This window comes from Coregonus clupeaformis, chromosome 39 (assembly GCF_020615455.1).
Source record: "Coregonus clupeaformis isolate EN_2021a chromosome 39, ASM2061545v1, whole genome shotgun sequence".
Taxonomy (NCBI): domain Eukaryota; kingdom Metazoa; phylum Chordata; class Actinopteri; order Salmoniformes; family Salmonidae; genus Coregonus; species Coregonus clupeaformis.
Genome location: NC_059230.1, coordinates 14,669,556 through 14,684,843, shown reverse-complemented (window position 1 = coordinate 14,684,843; position 15,288 = coordinate 14,669,556). Strand labels below are relative to the sequence as shown.

General features: G+C 43.0%; 1 protein-coding gene across 1 annotated transcript in view; it reads left to right on the top strand.

Moving 5' to 3' along the window:
* LOC121554161 (inactive ubiquitin carboxyl-terminal hydrolase 53) overlaps nt 1-14,223 on the top strand; it is a 63,430-nt gene extending 49,207 nt beyond the window's left edge. Inside the window, exons 13-17 of the mRNA XM_041867627.2 lie at nt 2,883-3,687; nt 4,926-4,993; nt 11,738-11,807; nt 12,036-12,820; nt 13,089-14,223. Of these exons, the coding sequence (XP_041723561.2) occupies nt 2,883-3,687; nt 4,926-4,993; nt 11,738-11,807; nt 12,036-12,820; nt 13,089-13,165 (1,805 nt within the window). The 3' untranslated portion in view covers nt 13,166-14,223. The remainder of the gene's footprint in view (nt 1-2,882; nt 3,688-4,925; nt 4,994-11,737; nt 11,808-12,035; nt 12,821-13,088) is intronic.
* Nucleotides 14,224-15,288: the final 1,065 nt, after the last annotated feature.

Here is a 15,288-nt window from a genome sequence, read left to right as displayed (position 1 = left end):
CACATACACACACAGCTAGACCAGTTAACAGAAACTCTTACGCAAATTCCCTCAGACACCAAGGGATTTCCAGTTGTAAACATACACCCAGACCAGTACATGTGTAGCGTGTGTGGGAATCAAACCCACAACCCTGATGACGGAGGAACATTTCTCCTCCAACAGAACCATTGGAACCATGTGTAGGCCACTTGTTGTTAGTCAAAATCACCCACATGTCAAATACTGGTCCCTTAGTGCATCTCCTGTTACTCTATCAGTTAGCAGAGTTAGACGGCAATTAGAAGAGCATATTTTTCACAAGTAAAGCTTTAACAGTGTCTCTTTTTCTCATTTGACATTATATGCGGCCCAGAATGTGTTACATGGACCCAGCTGGTCCACGATTACACCAATTATGCCACGGGTCATTGCATACTGCACACCTTGTTTTGTGGCACAAACACTTTTTTTGTGCCCTGTAATGGTCTTAGGGCTTAAAAAGCTTTCATCCCCTTCCATTAAAAAGTTTTAGTCAGTTATTTCTATTAAGATTTTTTTTTAATATTCCCAAGCTAAAGCAAATTCGATAGAGGTAGTACTGTATATACAGTAGCCTCATGTTGTTCTTTGAGTTGTGGATACAGCGAGGGTACAAGTGTCGTCCAGTATATAAATGAGCGCACTTGTGTGTGCGCGTGTGCCCCCCGGTCATATCTTTCAAAAGTGGTGGCCATGACTCAGTGTCCTTGAAAGACAACCACACACGCACGTATGCAAACACTTTGTCCTAAAAATCATGCACATCTCCAGGCCACAGACTCGTCAGTTCAAGGAGTCATGGACAGCTTCAGGGAATACCCACACACACACCATTCATCATTAATATCTCCACAGATGTCAGAATGTCAGGTCACTTCCCCTACTGCTACACCACAGAGACACACATGGCCTCTCGGCATCCATTATTTACACCTTCCTCTTGTCTACAGACGTACAGTACCAGTCAAATGTTTGAACACACCAACTCATTCCAGGGTTTTTCTTTATTTGTACTATTTTCTACATTGTAGAATAATAGTGAAGACTTCAAAACTATGAAATAACACATATTGAATCATGTAGTAACCAAAAAAGTGTTAAACAAATAAATATATTTTATATTTTGAAATTCTTCAAATAGCCACCCTTTGCCTTGATGACAGCTTTGCACACTCTTGGCATTCTCTCAACCAGCTTCACCTGGAATGCTTTTCCAACAGTATTGAAGGAGTTCCCACATATGCTGAGCACTTGTTGGCAGCTTTTCCTTCACTCTGCGGTCTGACTCATCCCAAACCATCTCAATTAAGGATTGTGGAGGACAGGTCATCTGATGCAGCACTGCATCACTCTACTTCTTGGTCAAATAACCCTTACACAGCCTGGAGGTGTGTTGGGTCATTGTCATGTTGAAAAACAAATGATAGTCCCACTAAGCCCAAACCAGATGGGATGGCGTATCACTGCAGAATGCTGTGGTAGCCATGCTGGTTAACTGTGCCTTTTTAATTCTAAATAAATCACAGTGCAAAGCACCCCCACACCATAACACCTCCTCCTCCATGCTTTACGGTGGAAAATACACATGCAGAGATCATCCGTTCACCCAGACCACATCTCACAAAGCCATGGCGGTTGGAAGCAAAAATCTCCAACTTGGACTCCAGACCAAAGGACAAATTACCAAATAGGGCTATAATAATAATAATAATAATAATAATAATAATAATAATAATAATAATAATAATAATAATAATAATAAATCTTCTGTATACCTTGTCACAACACAACTGATTGGCTCAAACGCATTAAGAAGGAAATAAATACCACAAATTAACTTTTAAGAAGGCACACCTGTTAATTGAAATGCATTCCAGGTGACTACCTCATGAAGCTGGTTGAGAGAATGCCAAGAGTGTGCAAAACTGTCAAAGCAAAGGGTGGCTATTTGAAGAATCTCAAATTATAAAATATATTTTGATTTGTTTAACACTTTTTTGGTTACTACATGATTCCAAATGTGTTATTTCATAGTTTTGATGTCTTCACTATTATTCTACAATGTAAAAAATACTAAAAATAAAGAAAAACCCTTCTATGAGTAGGGGTGTCCAAACTTTTGACTGGTAGTGTATGTCCCTACAATAAACTTCACCACGACCCCATTGTTCACATTCCACACTACGCCCCTGCTGTCTTCATTAGCGAACCCTGTGTCTTGGGTTGGAATGGCATTGAAAGTCAGTTGCTGCACTTGGCAACGTGTCACAATACACTGGCATTTGGCATTACGGGCGGCAGTTTCGATACTACGCCAGCTCGAGTGCAATGTTGGAATCAGCATTAGCCCAGCAGAAAAAGTGACTTTCCTAGCGACATCAACCAGTAAAGGTTATTTGGACCATTAAACCATTCCCTCCTCTCCTCCCACCCAACTTTGGCCTCAGATTAATTGATGGGGTTTTGTTTGTCTCATCTTTTCAATCAAGCCTTGGCGTAATGACTGATGTCGCCCAAGTTTTTTTTTTTTCTTCTCCATTTTGTAAGAAAAACATAGCATCATTTAATGTCATATGGAATAACAACTTCTTGCAATGAAGCTCCAAATAGGTTTTGCTAGATGCTTTCTACCTCATTCTAGCCTACAAGAAAGGACAGTAGCTTTTTAAGCTCTAGGGTAAATGATCTTGATAGTTATTTCCTTCATATTTGTACAGCAAAATCTGTAGAAAAAGCTTTTCCACATCCTTGTAAGTAGCAAACAGACCTCTAGGACAATGTCCTTACAAAACGTGTACCCACACACTGCCCATGTCCTCCTAAACCACTTGAACAAATTCTCATAAAATCCTTTCATTCAGATCCAATCCCAGAGAGGTACTCACGCTCCGCCTCCCCACCGGAGAACGGCTTCAAGCAGCACCTGGATACGCGCCTGTACGCCAGCCAGGGCAAAGGGCCCACTAAGACCGAGAGGACCCCCCACTTTGGCGGCAGGTCCTCCTCCCACGAGGGGCCTCCTCGCTCCCACTCCAGGGTCCAGGTACAACCAGCCCTTCCCAGCAGTGTGGGCTTCGGTGGCGGCCGTTACAGCCGGAGACTGGAGCAGCTCTCCAACGGCTATGACACAGACAGCAGCCGGGAGGGCAGCCGTAATGACAACTCCAGCTCCAGCAGCAGTAGTAGCAGCAGGCCCAGTCGGCCATGGAAGCCCATGCGCGAGGTGCTAAACGTTGATAGTGTGATAAGCGGTGGTGGTGGAGGAGGGGGTCACGAGCGCCGGCAGCACAGCCCCCACCGGAGACCCTCCAGCCAGGAGGGGGCGCCACCCCCCCACGAAAGAGACAGGGACCGGGACTTCACATGGGGCGGGCGTGAGGAGCACAAGCCCAAGAACCTGATGACCATCTACGAGGACGAGCAGCGTCCCGAAACGGGCGGCAGCCGCAGTTCGCTGGAGTTGGAGGGGAAGGACAGATCAAAGGGCACCACTGTGACGGCGAACAAGCTAAAGGTGCGCAGCGACAACTGGAAGATCCAGCGCACCGAGTCAGGATATGAGAGCAGCGACCGGCTTAGCAACGGCTCGACCAACCTGGACTCCCCCGTGGTGGAGAACTTTATGTCCAAAGAGCTGAGGCCCATACCTGAGGTACACCTGACAAGGTAAACAGGAGTGTTATTTTTCATCTCATATGTTGCTGTTTCTCTTATAAGATCATATCATATATCCAACACTCAGTACTAGTTTGTTGATAGACACACCTTGTATTCACTCACTCAAACAGTTCCAAGTAAAACACTATCACTGCCTCCCTCCAGCTATAATCTCTTCGTCACTCATGTGTTATGATTCGACTGAGCGTCAAAATCGCTGCCATTTCTGAATAATTAAACGAACGGTGCAAACAACAACTCGTTCTAAGAATAGAGTGAGACATTTTTTACATGCAGAATCTGACGAGGTTACTCTACTAGGGTCGTCATTTGTCGGCATGGTGTTTTGTTTGGCGATGATCACAACTAGCTGACAACTGCTCTCCTTCCAAGAGGAGTCGATGGCTGAAACAGGTCTAACCAGTGCAAGCCAACGTCTCCTGACAAGTGTTTCCATTATAACAACATAGTTAAATATGTTAATTTATCCCGATAAAAAAAATATATAAAAAATGTATTAATATACAATATAAATACATTGCTCAGTATGTTGGAGTTGAGTGAATAATAATCTGTTTTTTGATGAGTCAGTATTAAGACTATATGGGTCTTAATGACTAGTATTAAATTAGACATTCTACTACACTGTTAGAGCTAGTAACATAAGCATTTTGCTGCACTTGCTATAACACATGCAAATCTGTGTACATGACCAATAAACTTTGATTTGAAAATGACTATATAGAAATCCATGTACAAAAGGCTTTAATGTAGATAATCTCTTTACATGCATCTGTAGATCTCTGAACTTCATTGCTAGTTGATTTTAAAGAGGCGATAGTGAAAGTGTATCTAAACACTGTAGCTATTGTATTGGCATCCTTCGATTCAGTGCTCCACTGCTGTTGGGGCACAATTAGTATTGACTTTCCTCAGTCTCCCGAATTCACCAATGCACCAACCGAGAAGAGAAATGGATGTGAGCCATACATGTACCAAAAGAAAAAAGCTGTTTTTGGTGGATTAGTATCGGATTACTCCACAATAAATCATTTACAGAACAAAGTAGTATGGAGTAAAGTGGATTTCCGTGTTTACACTAGCAGTTTAGATCCAACGTAATCTCTTTAAAAGGTTGGTTGGGGAATAACCTGCATGCTGAGAGGCACCGTACAAAGGGACATGCATAGAAAGGCCTTTGTCATGTGGCGTCAGCGTTTGACCCTACTCAATTTTGTGTATTTCAGGGACCCTTTCCCTCACCGGAGAGGTGACGACTCCAAAGCCCACATCTTGCACTCCTCCTTCTCCTATGGTAAGTACTACAAGGTACAGTTTCCCCTAGGTACAGATCTAGGATCAGCTTCCCCTCCCCCAAACCTTAACCATTAGTGGAGAAAATGCAACACTCTCCCAAGATTAGTATCTAGGGACAACTTCATCCTACTCCATGGTGGTAAGCAACTTATGCTGCTTTTCGACTGTAACACCGATGTTAGACTGGTGTATACACACTGATGTTATACTAAGGAAATTGTGTTAAACATTGGGGTTAATCCTTTGTGGAAGTTTGCCGTTAGTTGTCCGGCCTTCCCATGATGTTTTGTGCCAGTTGCCTTTCGGCCCTCACTCCTTATTTGTTTTGCTAGTGTTGTGCACCTGCTTCCCAGGGAACTTTTTAATGATGTTGTCCTTGTTTGCTAGTTCTCAGAAAAGCCAAAGCATCTGGCAAAATCCTCACTTTACACCCCACCTTGTCATATTGTCCTTTGCCCAAAGCATAAACACGCAACAAATATGAAATGAGGCAGCTGTGCTAATTTTGAGTCAATATTTTGGCGACCTGGATGAGATCTCATCTAGACTAAATTGATTATTGCAGTGCACAGAGAGTAATATGATGTGTTCTGCCCTGAACAATGCATGTATGAGCTTGAAAAGTGGCGAGGAGAGGGGTGAATATCAATGTATCTGGTATTTTAACACTTAATATGTACAGTCATTTAACACTTAACACCTAAGTACCCGGTTACCAAGACAAGTGGAACAAATCTTGCAAACTAATCAATAATTCATGTCTGATTGAAGGCAACAAGCTTTTAGTACAAAAAACAAATAAATAAGCCAGGTTTACAACTAGCTATAATAGCTATTTGTAGCCCCCAGACAGGATAGAGGGAGATTAGTTGATATGAATAGCAGCAGGGGGGTTCACCGCTCAGCCACCCCTCACATACTGTGTCCATTTTTCATCATGTTCCCACTGTCTGATCCATCCATTCCAACAGAGAGAAATATATTTGTTTTTTAATGCTCCAATCTACGGCAGCCCTTTTAAACACCCGTCACCAATTCTCAGAATTGAAATCCATGGAGTTTGTCCCTACAGAGCAGAGATGATGAGCGAGCTCACAAGGGCCTCCCAGCTGTGCCCAGCTGGGCAGAAAATGCCTTGACCCGGCCTGTCAGAAGGTGGCATTCACACACACACACGCACACACACATAAATAAAATGCCATTTTCTGTGGCACCACACTTTTACCCCTCCCCTCCTTTTATTTTGTCCTTTCTTCTCAATAACAACAAATGGGGTGAATGTGAGGTCTCAAACATCAGTGTTTAGAACAGCAGGACGGTGGGTTGGTTTTACGTAAGTCTGGTGAGCTGACTAATGGAAGCGGAAAAGGGTTGTGTTTATTTCGGCCCTGTGCTGGCCTGTGAGCGTCTGTGTATGCAGAACAGAGCAGTCCATGTGGAAACACTCCCTGGCAAGGAAACAAACACGTTTGAAACCTTGATGTATTTATCACCGCTGTGATTTCTGATCCCCTTACGTTTTTGCCTTTTGATTTTTTTCTTTTTCTGAATCTGTCACTTTTAGCAGTTGTTTTAAATTTAAAACAGTGGTGCTCAATTAAATAGTTGTTTAATGCCTTAACAATTGTATTAGCTTATTGTACACACAGTAGACCTACAAGATAATCAATTTATTTCATTGTTCCGGCACCATGTTGATGGATTGCTGTGTTCTTGGCTTCCGGTGATATATTTCTGTAACAAAATGTCCGATCTTTCCAATTTTCCAACTAGTTATATGCTAACTTTTTACGAATGCTGACTTGTTGATAACCTGAGTTTTCGATGTAAGTCACACTATTTGAGCCAGGGCTGTTGCCTCTACTCCCCGCCATTTGCAAATTGTATTGACAAGCTCCAGCAAATGTTTTTGAATTCAATTTGGCAGGAGTTCAGCTGTGAGCCCGGGCTGTGCTGCAGATAAGTCCGAGTAGATTCCAGAGGTCCATTAGAGGCTAAAATACTTTTTTAAAAGCACATGGGTGTGTGGGAGAACAGACGGCAAAACAATCAAAAAATATCAAAGCTGGCCAGGATTCAGTACAGACGTAAATAGTAAACACCATTTTATATACAACAAAACGTTGTTTTGTCTGCATATACTGTTACGTCTACAAACAACAGTCATAAAAGTAGAGAATATGGATGTTATTTCTAGATCTCTTCTGGAACAGCCGTCCAGACTTTGCCCACCTAAATGACAGCGTTACATTGTTTATTTGTTGCTGGGATGCCAGCCTAACCACAGGGTGCTCAAATGGATAGAATGCCTTTAGAGAAGGCATTCTGTCTGTGTGAGGGCTTCGAAAGGTCAAGGCAGCTGGGAGATGGGTGGAAAGTCCAGCCGCTTCAAACGGCTGTATCCAAGCAGTAAATAATACCCTCGCTTGATTTACTCCGATTGGCTCCCACGGTTCCCCAGACCCTCGTCTGGAGCCATAGACACACACTCTGCCGTGCTAATTGTTGATTTGCTAGCATGTTAGCACAACATCGCTAACACTGAATGAATATGCCCCCCTTCTCCTTCCTCAGAATATCGACCTGCTTCATTCACAATGAAAGCCATATTTTGCAGTGTCGACCTACCCCAAATTAACACTTACACACACCAACCTCTGTCACCAAGACACAAACTGTGTCTCTATTTATCAAGGCTGACAAATTATTGCTATGTAGGTGTTCATCTGTCTGTGAAAGACGGAATGTTTTGAGGGGGAAAAAAAGAAGACAAAAAATTAAGGGGGATACCTAGTCAGTTGTACAGCTGAATGCCTTCAACTGAAATGTGTCTTCCGCATTTAACCCAACCCCTCTGAATCAAGTTAACTTTGTTGTGTTCAAGCATTTGTGGTGGCGTGTATTAGTGTGTCTAAGACTTAGGGCATGTCTTTGTGTGCGCGCGCCCACTTCGCGCCTTGGCTCTGCTGCCTCCGCCTGTTTAGATGGAAAGAGTGCCTTTGGCTCCCAATGGGTAACCAAGCACAACCAAAGCATTTCCATGTTCTCAAGGGCTTAATAGGACTCCTTTGCATATTAATTTCAAACAATTATCCAGTCATGTAAGCTACCAAATCTCTCCCTTTTAATAGTAATATTTTAATGAAGATAGTAAATAGATAAACCTATATTAAATTCATGGGAATTATTAACATAAAGCAGTTTCCAAGAAGGATTTCTTTCTCAGTCCTGTGTTGTGGTGTGTTACTGTACGTTGGTCTATGGTGCATCCGAAATGACACCCTGTTCCCTAAACAGTGCACTACTTTTGACCAGAGCTCTATGCGCCCTGGTCAAAAGTAGTGGAATATATAGGGAATAGGGTGCCATTTGGGACGAAACCTATGACTCAGCGAGTTGGGAGCTGGGTTGTAATGCTCCCAGGCTTAGAAAGCCCATTGACACCACTTAATAAGCCTGTGTTAGCGTTAGTGTTAATGCCCTGGGATAGAGTCCAAATGTATATTGCACCTTTTGGCTTGATGTTCTCAGACCGGGGTCCTATCAACACTCCCATAAGCCATACCGAGTGGGTGGATTACGTTGAGTGATGAGACGATTCAATAAAAAGTCAATATTTTCAATATTCAACATTGTGGACAGGCTTGGGGGTTAATAACAATTGCAATTATTGGATTTACGAAATTCGTAATAACTTTGAAATTAAATTGAAATTGGTCAAATTGTCAACTTCTTAACAAACACTGCCTAAGTAAATGTGGAGTTGACACCCCAGAGAACTGATTGATTCATGTACAGACGATTAATTTAGAAGTGTGATTTGCTTGTGAGATCTGATATCTTTGGATCCCTGCCATCCACACTAGCTTGAGTTACATCCCCCTGATCAGTGTCTTATCCAGTTTCAAGCTGGAAAAGGAACTATCTTTAGATGTCAATAAATACTCTCGACAGCTTTTGGGTCCTCTGATCACTCTGATGTACCATCAGATCGAATTTAGACTTGTCAAAAGCTCTAAATTTTTTGCCATGGTTTTGTTTTTCTCCTCCCATAATTGATTCACACGGAAACTGAATAGCAAATGTGAATGCAAGTATGATTGATGTCAAGGAATTTTGAAGGACTGCAGATCAGCAGAAAATCCTGAGCTCTACCAATCTTGACTCGGCAATCTTGAAATTGAAACGTATGAAGTTGTCTCATTTCGTTGCATCAACACAGCTATTTAAGACGTTCAAAAAGCTCTTAACAAATTCTTCATAACTGGGAGAGGTTGGAGTTTGTGATGCCACGTGAGATTTAAGTAACCTAAAGCTCCTATATAGATGCTGAGCTATGATCATAGAGTTTTGAAACAAAATAGAGTTATGATGATGATTTGATTGACAGGTGTCCATTCGACTGCTCAGGATAGTCCCATTCACTGAAATGGGATCAGTGGCATCATTGATTTTCGTCCACAGAAACAGTATCTTCATATATCCATTACTGCTGGAACACTATATGTTATGTACACAAACACCAGAGGCCATATTCCATCAAAGTCAGTAAAGCCGGGTGTATGCTATGATTTTGGCCACGATTTGGCTGTCCCAAACAGGTTTTTGAGATCGGAGACAAAATCCCCATGTCGTTGCCTACGCTCGAGCAGGAGCGATGACTACTACTAATATGTGTTTGTACTTGCCTTTAACCAAAGTCAAAATGTCAAACATTTGAGGCTGCTTTGAGCCACAGCTCGTTCTAGCTACGTTAACAATCTAACCACATCTCATCACATTGTTTTCGCAAGAGAGCGTGGTATGGAGAATCCTCACGACAAAGTGAATAATCTTGTAGTGTGTGACATCCGTCTGTGCCAGATTGTTTAGTGTGTGTGCACCACTACGTTAGAAAGACAAAAAAATACAGGAAAGACGGTCATTTAATGTGAGAGGCTCAGTGATGTTAGGATTTTGAAAGTAGTGTACACTTGGCATAACTGGGTTTCATTTGGATTAATCTAGTAAACACATTTATTTTTACAGTGTTGAACCAAAAAAGCATATTCAAAATATGCTTTCTCATTGTGCGGTAATATTTATTTTTCTTACTGCAGAAACCGTATTAGCGGTTTTGAATCATAGGGACCCAACCTTATCCATGTTGTTTATTATGGCAGCATGAGCAGCTTAATGCCACTATTAGCCACACAATTTCTGAACTATACTGTTGAACTTGTTGTGCCCCTAAGTGCTAAGAGATGGAACAATACCACATGACTTTATTAATGCACCCTATTACAGAGGTATACATCAATGAATTTGTGGGTCTCTAATGGTTATAGTGGTAAAACTATGCGAAAAGTGCACTGCAATGCTATCAGAGTGACCCCAACTCTGCCGTTAATCACTTAAGAGATTATTCAACCATTGATTAGATGGTAATCCGATTGCCTATGTCTGAACCATTTTGGGATCTGGTTAGAGGCATTTCTCTAACCGGAGAGCCGCAGCTGCCTTGCTCTTTGTTATACAACAGCTATGCTCCCCAGTCCCTCTGGTTCTCTCGGCAACAGCCGACCCGACTGTAAAGAAGAGAAAGGATTTGCTACAGTAAGGAGCAATGTAGTGGAGGGCTGTAAACTGCATCCCGCTTTGTTTTCATATTGATATTGTTATGGTTGCTAGCCAAAATTGCAAATGCACGCAGCGTTTGGAGGTGAGGGAGAGAAAAAAAGTCAGATCCCAGCGTAATAAATGCATGCCAGCTGAAGGGATTTAGCCAGTAATGCTCCCGCAGAGAGTGCAAAATATAGGAAAGGGAGAGAGGGTGAAAGCCGAGTATGCGAACACATCACAGACAGCCTAAGCCTTATAAGATGATGCACATTTTTGTACCATCAACTTTTAGCCACAGTTCCTGTGAGAGCGTAAGGGCCTTAGAGGTTATCTTGACATACGTCTCTTTGCAATGACATGAAAGGTAAACATGACATGGCCTGACTTTCTTTCCCTAGTTTATTTTAATCGTGGCCATGCCTTTCTCTGCAACTGTCCCACCACCACTGATGGCTCCCCATTTAATCTGCTTGTCACTTGGTTTGTTGACATAGCTCACTGGGTCTGGCTCTGCCACTGGGGCCTAACTCTGCAAGGTACAGAAAGTTCAGACGCTGGGCAACCCCTGCCTGTCACACCCCCACCCCCCTCGGTTCAGGGTACGACCCTTTCCCCCTGTCCCCCTCTCCCCACTGGGTTGAAGTCCTCACTTTGCATTAGCAAGGATTAGCATCGTTAGCCTAAAGGCTAGCAAATTGGCCTGGGCTTTGGACTTTAGCTCCAGTTCCCTCTGAGGGGCCTTAGCCTCGCTCATGACGGATCAGACAGTGGTACACAGGGGGCCCGAAGGCACTCTACAAGACTGCCTCTCTACTTTGATACGTCCTCCCCCAGCACCGGGCTAGGCCCACAACATCACCCCAGTTAGATAACATGTCTGTGCTAGAGACAGGCAGGAAAATACTGTGATGTTCAAACATGGGATCAGAGCAGAGTCACATAAATATTGTTGGTTGTGTGTGTGTGTGTGTGTGTGTGTGTGTGTGTGTGTGTCAGTGAGGTTAAGGGTTGAAAATGTATTTAGAAAATTCGTTTTCGGTACTTGATTCGGAATAGGGCAGTCTTGTTTGTGTTTCGAAGTGTAGCTGTAGTAAATAAGTAGCAATCTACCAAATCAAATGAACTTATTCTTATCTTCCAGGTGAACACCCAGCAAAGTCTCCAGACCTGCAAGATGCACATCTCCTCATATTGAGTCCAAGATTACAAAGGTAAAGCATGGTCATTGTACTACTTTCAGTAGAGTGAAAGGGTTGTTTCTTTGATACTTTACTATAACTATAAGTGATCTGTAAACTGGATATAGAGTAAAGATTCCAAAGATTGGTCTCTGCTATTGACCCATTTTCATGTACCAGTACTGATGCTAGTGGTAAAGTATGCAATCTTATTCTGGATAGACTGTTTTATTGATGTATGTCTTTTTCTCCCTGCAACAGAAGACGAGCCTTCCGATATACTCCTGGAATTCTGGAGAGGAGGGATGGTATGGATGAAGAGCAGGAGGATAACGTCGATGCCAGCCCCAGCCCGGTCAGCCCCTTTCCCTCATACCTGGCCAAGACCAGCAGCTCAGAGTGGAACAGCTCCGACGACCTCGCCGGCCCCTTCTCCGAACAGGAAGAGACCAGGCCCCTGTTCCCCAGAGACCCCTCCCCCCAACCCCACTATCACAACCTAGCCCCGCCTCTCCCTCCCAAGACCTACGTCCACCGATCGACAGACCAGTCGGGCTTCCGCGCTCACCAGCTCCAGGAGCCCTCCCGGACAAGCCCCCAGAACGAGAGCAAAAATTGGCCGATCCTGTCCCTCTCCCACACCACCCTCCACAGGTGGATTGAGACGCCCGCCGAGCACAAGCTCTCGTCTGATGTGAGCTCCAAGTCAGGCTCATCGGACCAGGACCGGAACGATCTGTCGGCCAGTGAGAGTGGAGAGGAGAGGTTCCCCAGCCCAAGGCCAGGGGACGACATGGATGACCTAGACTCCCCGGTCGGAAGGGAGATGGTTCTCCCCATGGTCCTCCCCACCACCTACTTCTCTGTGGACAACTGTATGACAGACACATACCGGGCCAAGTACCACCCGAGGTCCACCCTATACATGACGGACGCTAAAGGTGGGGAACAACTCACGTCATCTGGTGAGAGCGACCTGGGAGAAGGGTGGCTCCCCATCACTGAGGCCCAACATGCAGAGGCCCCCAAGAGCCAGCCTGAATCAGGTAAATGGAGTTGTCTGTAAATCAATCAATCAAAGCAGGTGCGGTAGAGAGAGAGTTAATTTGCCACAGGATGTGGAAAACACTTGGAGCCCAAATTGTTTGTGGTCACCATTTGTTAATTATAACCTAAGTAAAACCATGTTCCTGCTATATATGTATTTGTCATCAATAAATGTTCTAATGAAAGTTGTGGTCCTTTTTATAAGTATATTACAGGGGTGGATAATGTTTTCTTTGTGTTCTAATCTATGTCCATGGTCTTTTCCAGGTTATTCTACCAGTAAACATATTGCAAAATGGAATCCTGTAACACCCAAAGGACTTGATGAACATGGGTTTCTATGATAGAAACTCCACTGTTGAAGGGCCTGGTACGAAAGCCGTTAAAAGCATCATCTCCTCCTACAAGTTTAGAAACCTTCTTACGGTGATGCTTATTTGCTTGTACAGATCTCAGATCAGAAGTCAGACATGAATCTGGAATGCCGAAGAGATTGGTAACTCCCAAAGGCAGTAACAACTAGTCTGAAGAGTACACTTCAGTTCAGCAGTAGTCACAGGAGTCTTGCGCCAACCCTGCAGAATAGTCTTTCTGCAGAACAATTTTCATACCATTGTGATTGTGGTCACTAGATGGCAGCAGCAGTAATTGTGGATTTGCACAATAGAAAGCCAAAACAACTACTGAAAGAGGATCTAAACCTAGGATGGTTATTGGTCAACCCAGAGACCTCTTCAAACTTACTTCCAAGGTCATCCACTGGGTTGAATCACAGAATGTCTCCCACAAAGCCACTTTTCCACTTTAAGAGATTATCAAATAAAATACCCGTAACAATGACAATAACCCGTCTCTAACCAATTTTCAATTTATGCAGATAATCGATGGAATGCTTGTATTTCTTTCTGGAATTATGCTAATTTCAGTGTTTATAAGGTTACTGTGCTACTTCTGCCTATGTAACAATGCAAGGTGAGGTAAATAAGCCTTGAGCAGGTTTTTAGTTTTAGTCTCCAGTGTTGACTCATTCATGGAATAAGGGTTTTTCAGTATGTGGACACTAGGGCTGGCACAATTACCGCATAACTGTGTGACCAACGGTTATGAATGAAGACCGTCATGAAAATAAAGTAACCGTCATAACTGTTTAAAAAATATATAACATTTGGAATGAACAGTTGACTGAAGATGGGACGGCTTGGCATTTGTGCAATTGAGTCCCTTTCTGCTGTAATATGGACCCTTAACAACGTGATGAAACTTGGTTGCTCCTTGCTGAAACAAGCAAGGTGTTGCCTAGGCAACGCCCACCACAATGCAGCAGCACACATAGAAATATAATGAATAGAACAGGCTTGGAACCGCTAACCCTGGCAATTTGACTGGTAAACTCATGGGTACACTCTCAATGGCTGCCTGGTATTGTGATGCAATAATTTCCATGGTAATGTAGAATGTTCATTCAAATGTTATCTGATGTGACTCATGCAATGAAATGTATTTTTTGTAATGTCAGTTGAGTTGAATCAACAAAATCACAGCACATGTTGATGGGTACTCTAGGTTGAAGATGATAATATATAATAATACATATATTTTCGACCTAGCTTTTACTTCCTGCTTTGCTCCTATGGGCAAAGATGGTGGATAAATGAAGACGGTACACTCAGGCCATTTACCATTGAAAAAATGTTCAGTTCCTGTCTACTTAAGGGGGTGGCTTAAGCTCCCATAGACACCAATGCGAAATCATCTGGGTCTGGTCTACTTAGTTCATTGACTTCCATTAAAACAAAAGTGAGGGAGTGGGATGTCTCACTTAATCTTCCTTCTCTGCTATGGGTACACTTGCCACCAGTCCACCCATTATGCCGTAATTGACTTGAATGTGGACGCTCGTTCTATTCATTATATTTCTATGGCAGCACATGCAGTCAGGTGCAGAGAAAATGTGCATCTAAAAAATGTATGATGAGAACCGTGGTTATTTGGCTGGCCAATTGCCTTCATCCAAAATTCCATGACCGTCACAGCCCTAGTGGACACTCATCCATTGTTTTCGTAAGAGCAAGTGGGGAAGACAAGAATTTATATTTAATATTTTCTATAATTTAAATGATATTCTGATTTCATCTCTTCTGTTTGTGTTGGAAAGGGAAGGGTTAACAATGAAGAGAAAAAAATATTAAATCAGGAATTTTCTTTGGTGGCCTCTCGGGAGAAACATTTTGCTAGCTAAGTCAGCCATGGTTAGGCCCTCAGAAACTAGACATCTGCCATTCAACAGAGTGACTGGGAAATCAACCAATCACATTTTGACAATATTGTTTTTCAAACTTCTGCCTTCTCGCAGCTCGCTTGTTAGCTATCACTTTGAAAATATGCGTGTGAAACATTGTTGCATTTAAACTTTAGATCACTGGTTACATGTGTGCTTAACGTGATAAAACATGTTTGCAATGGGAAG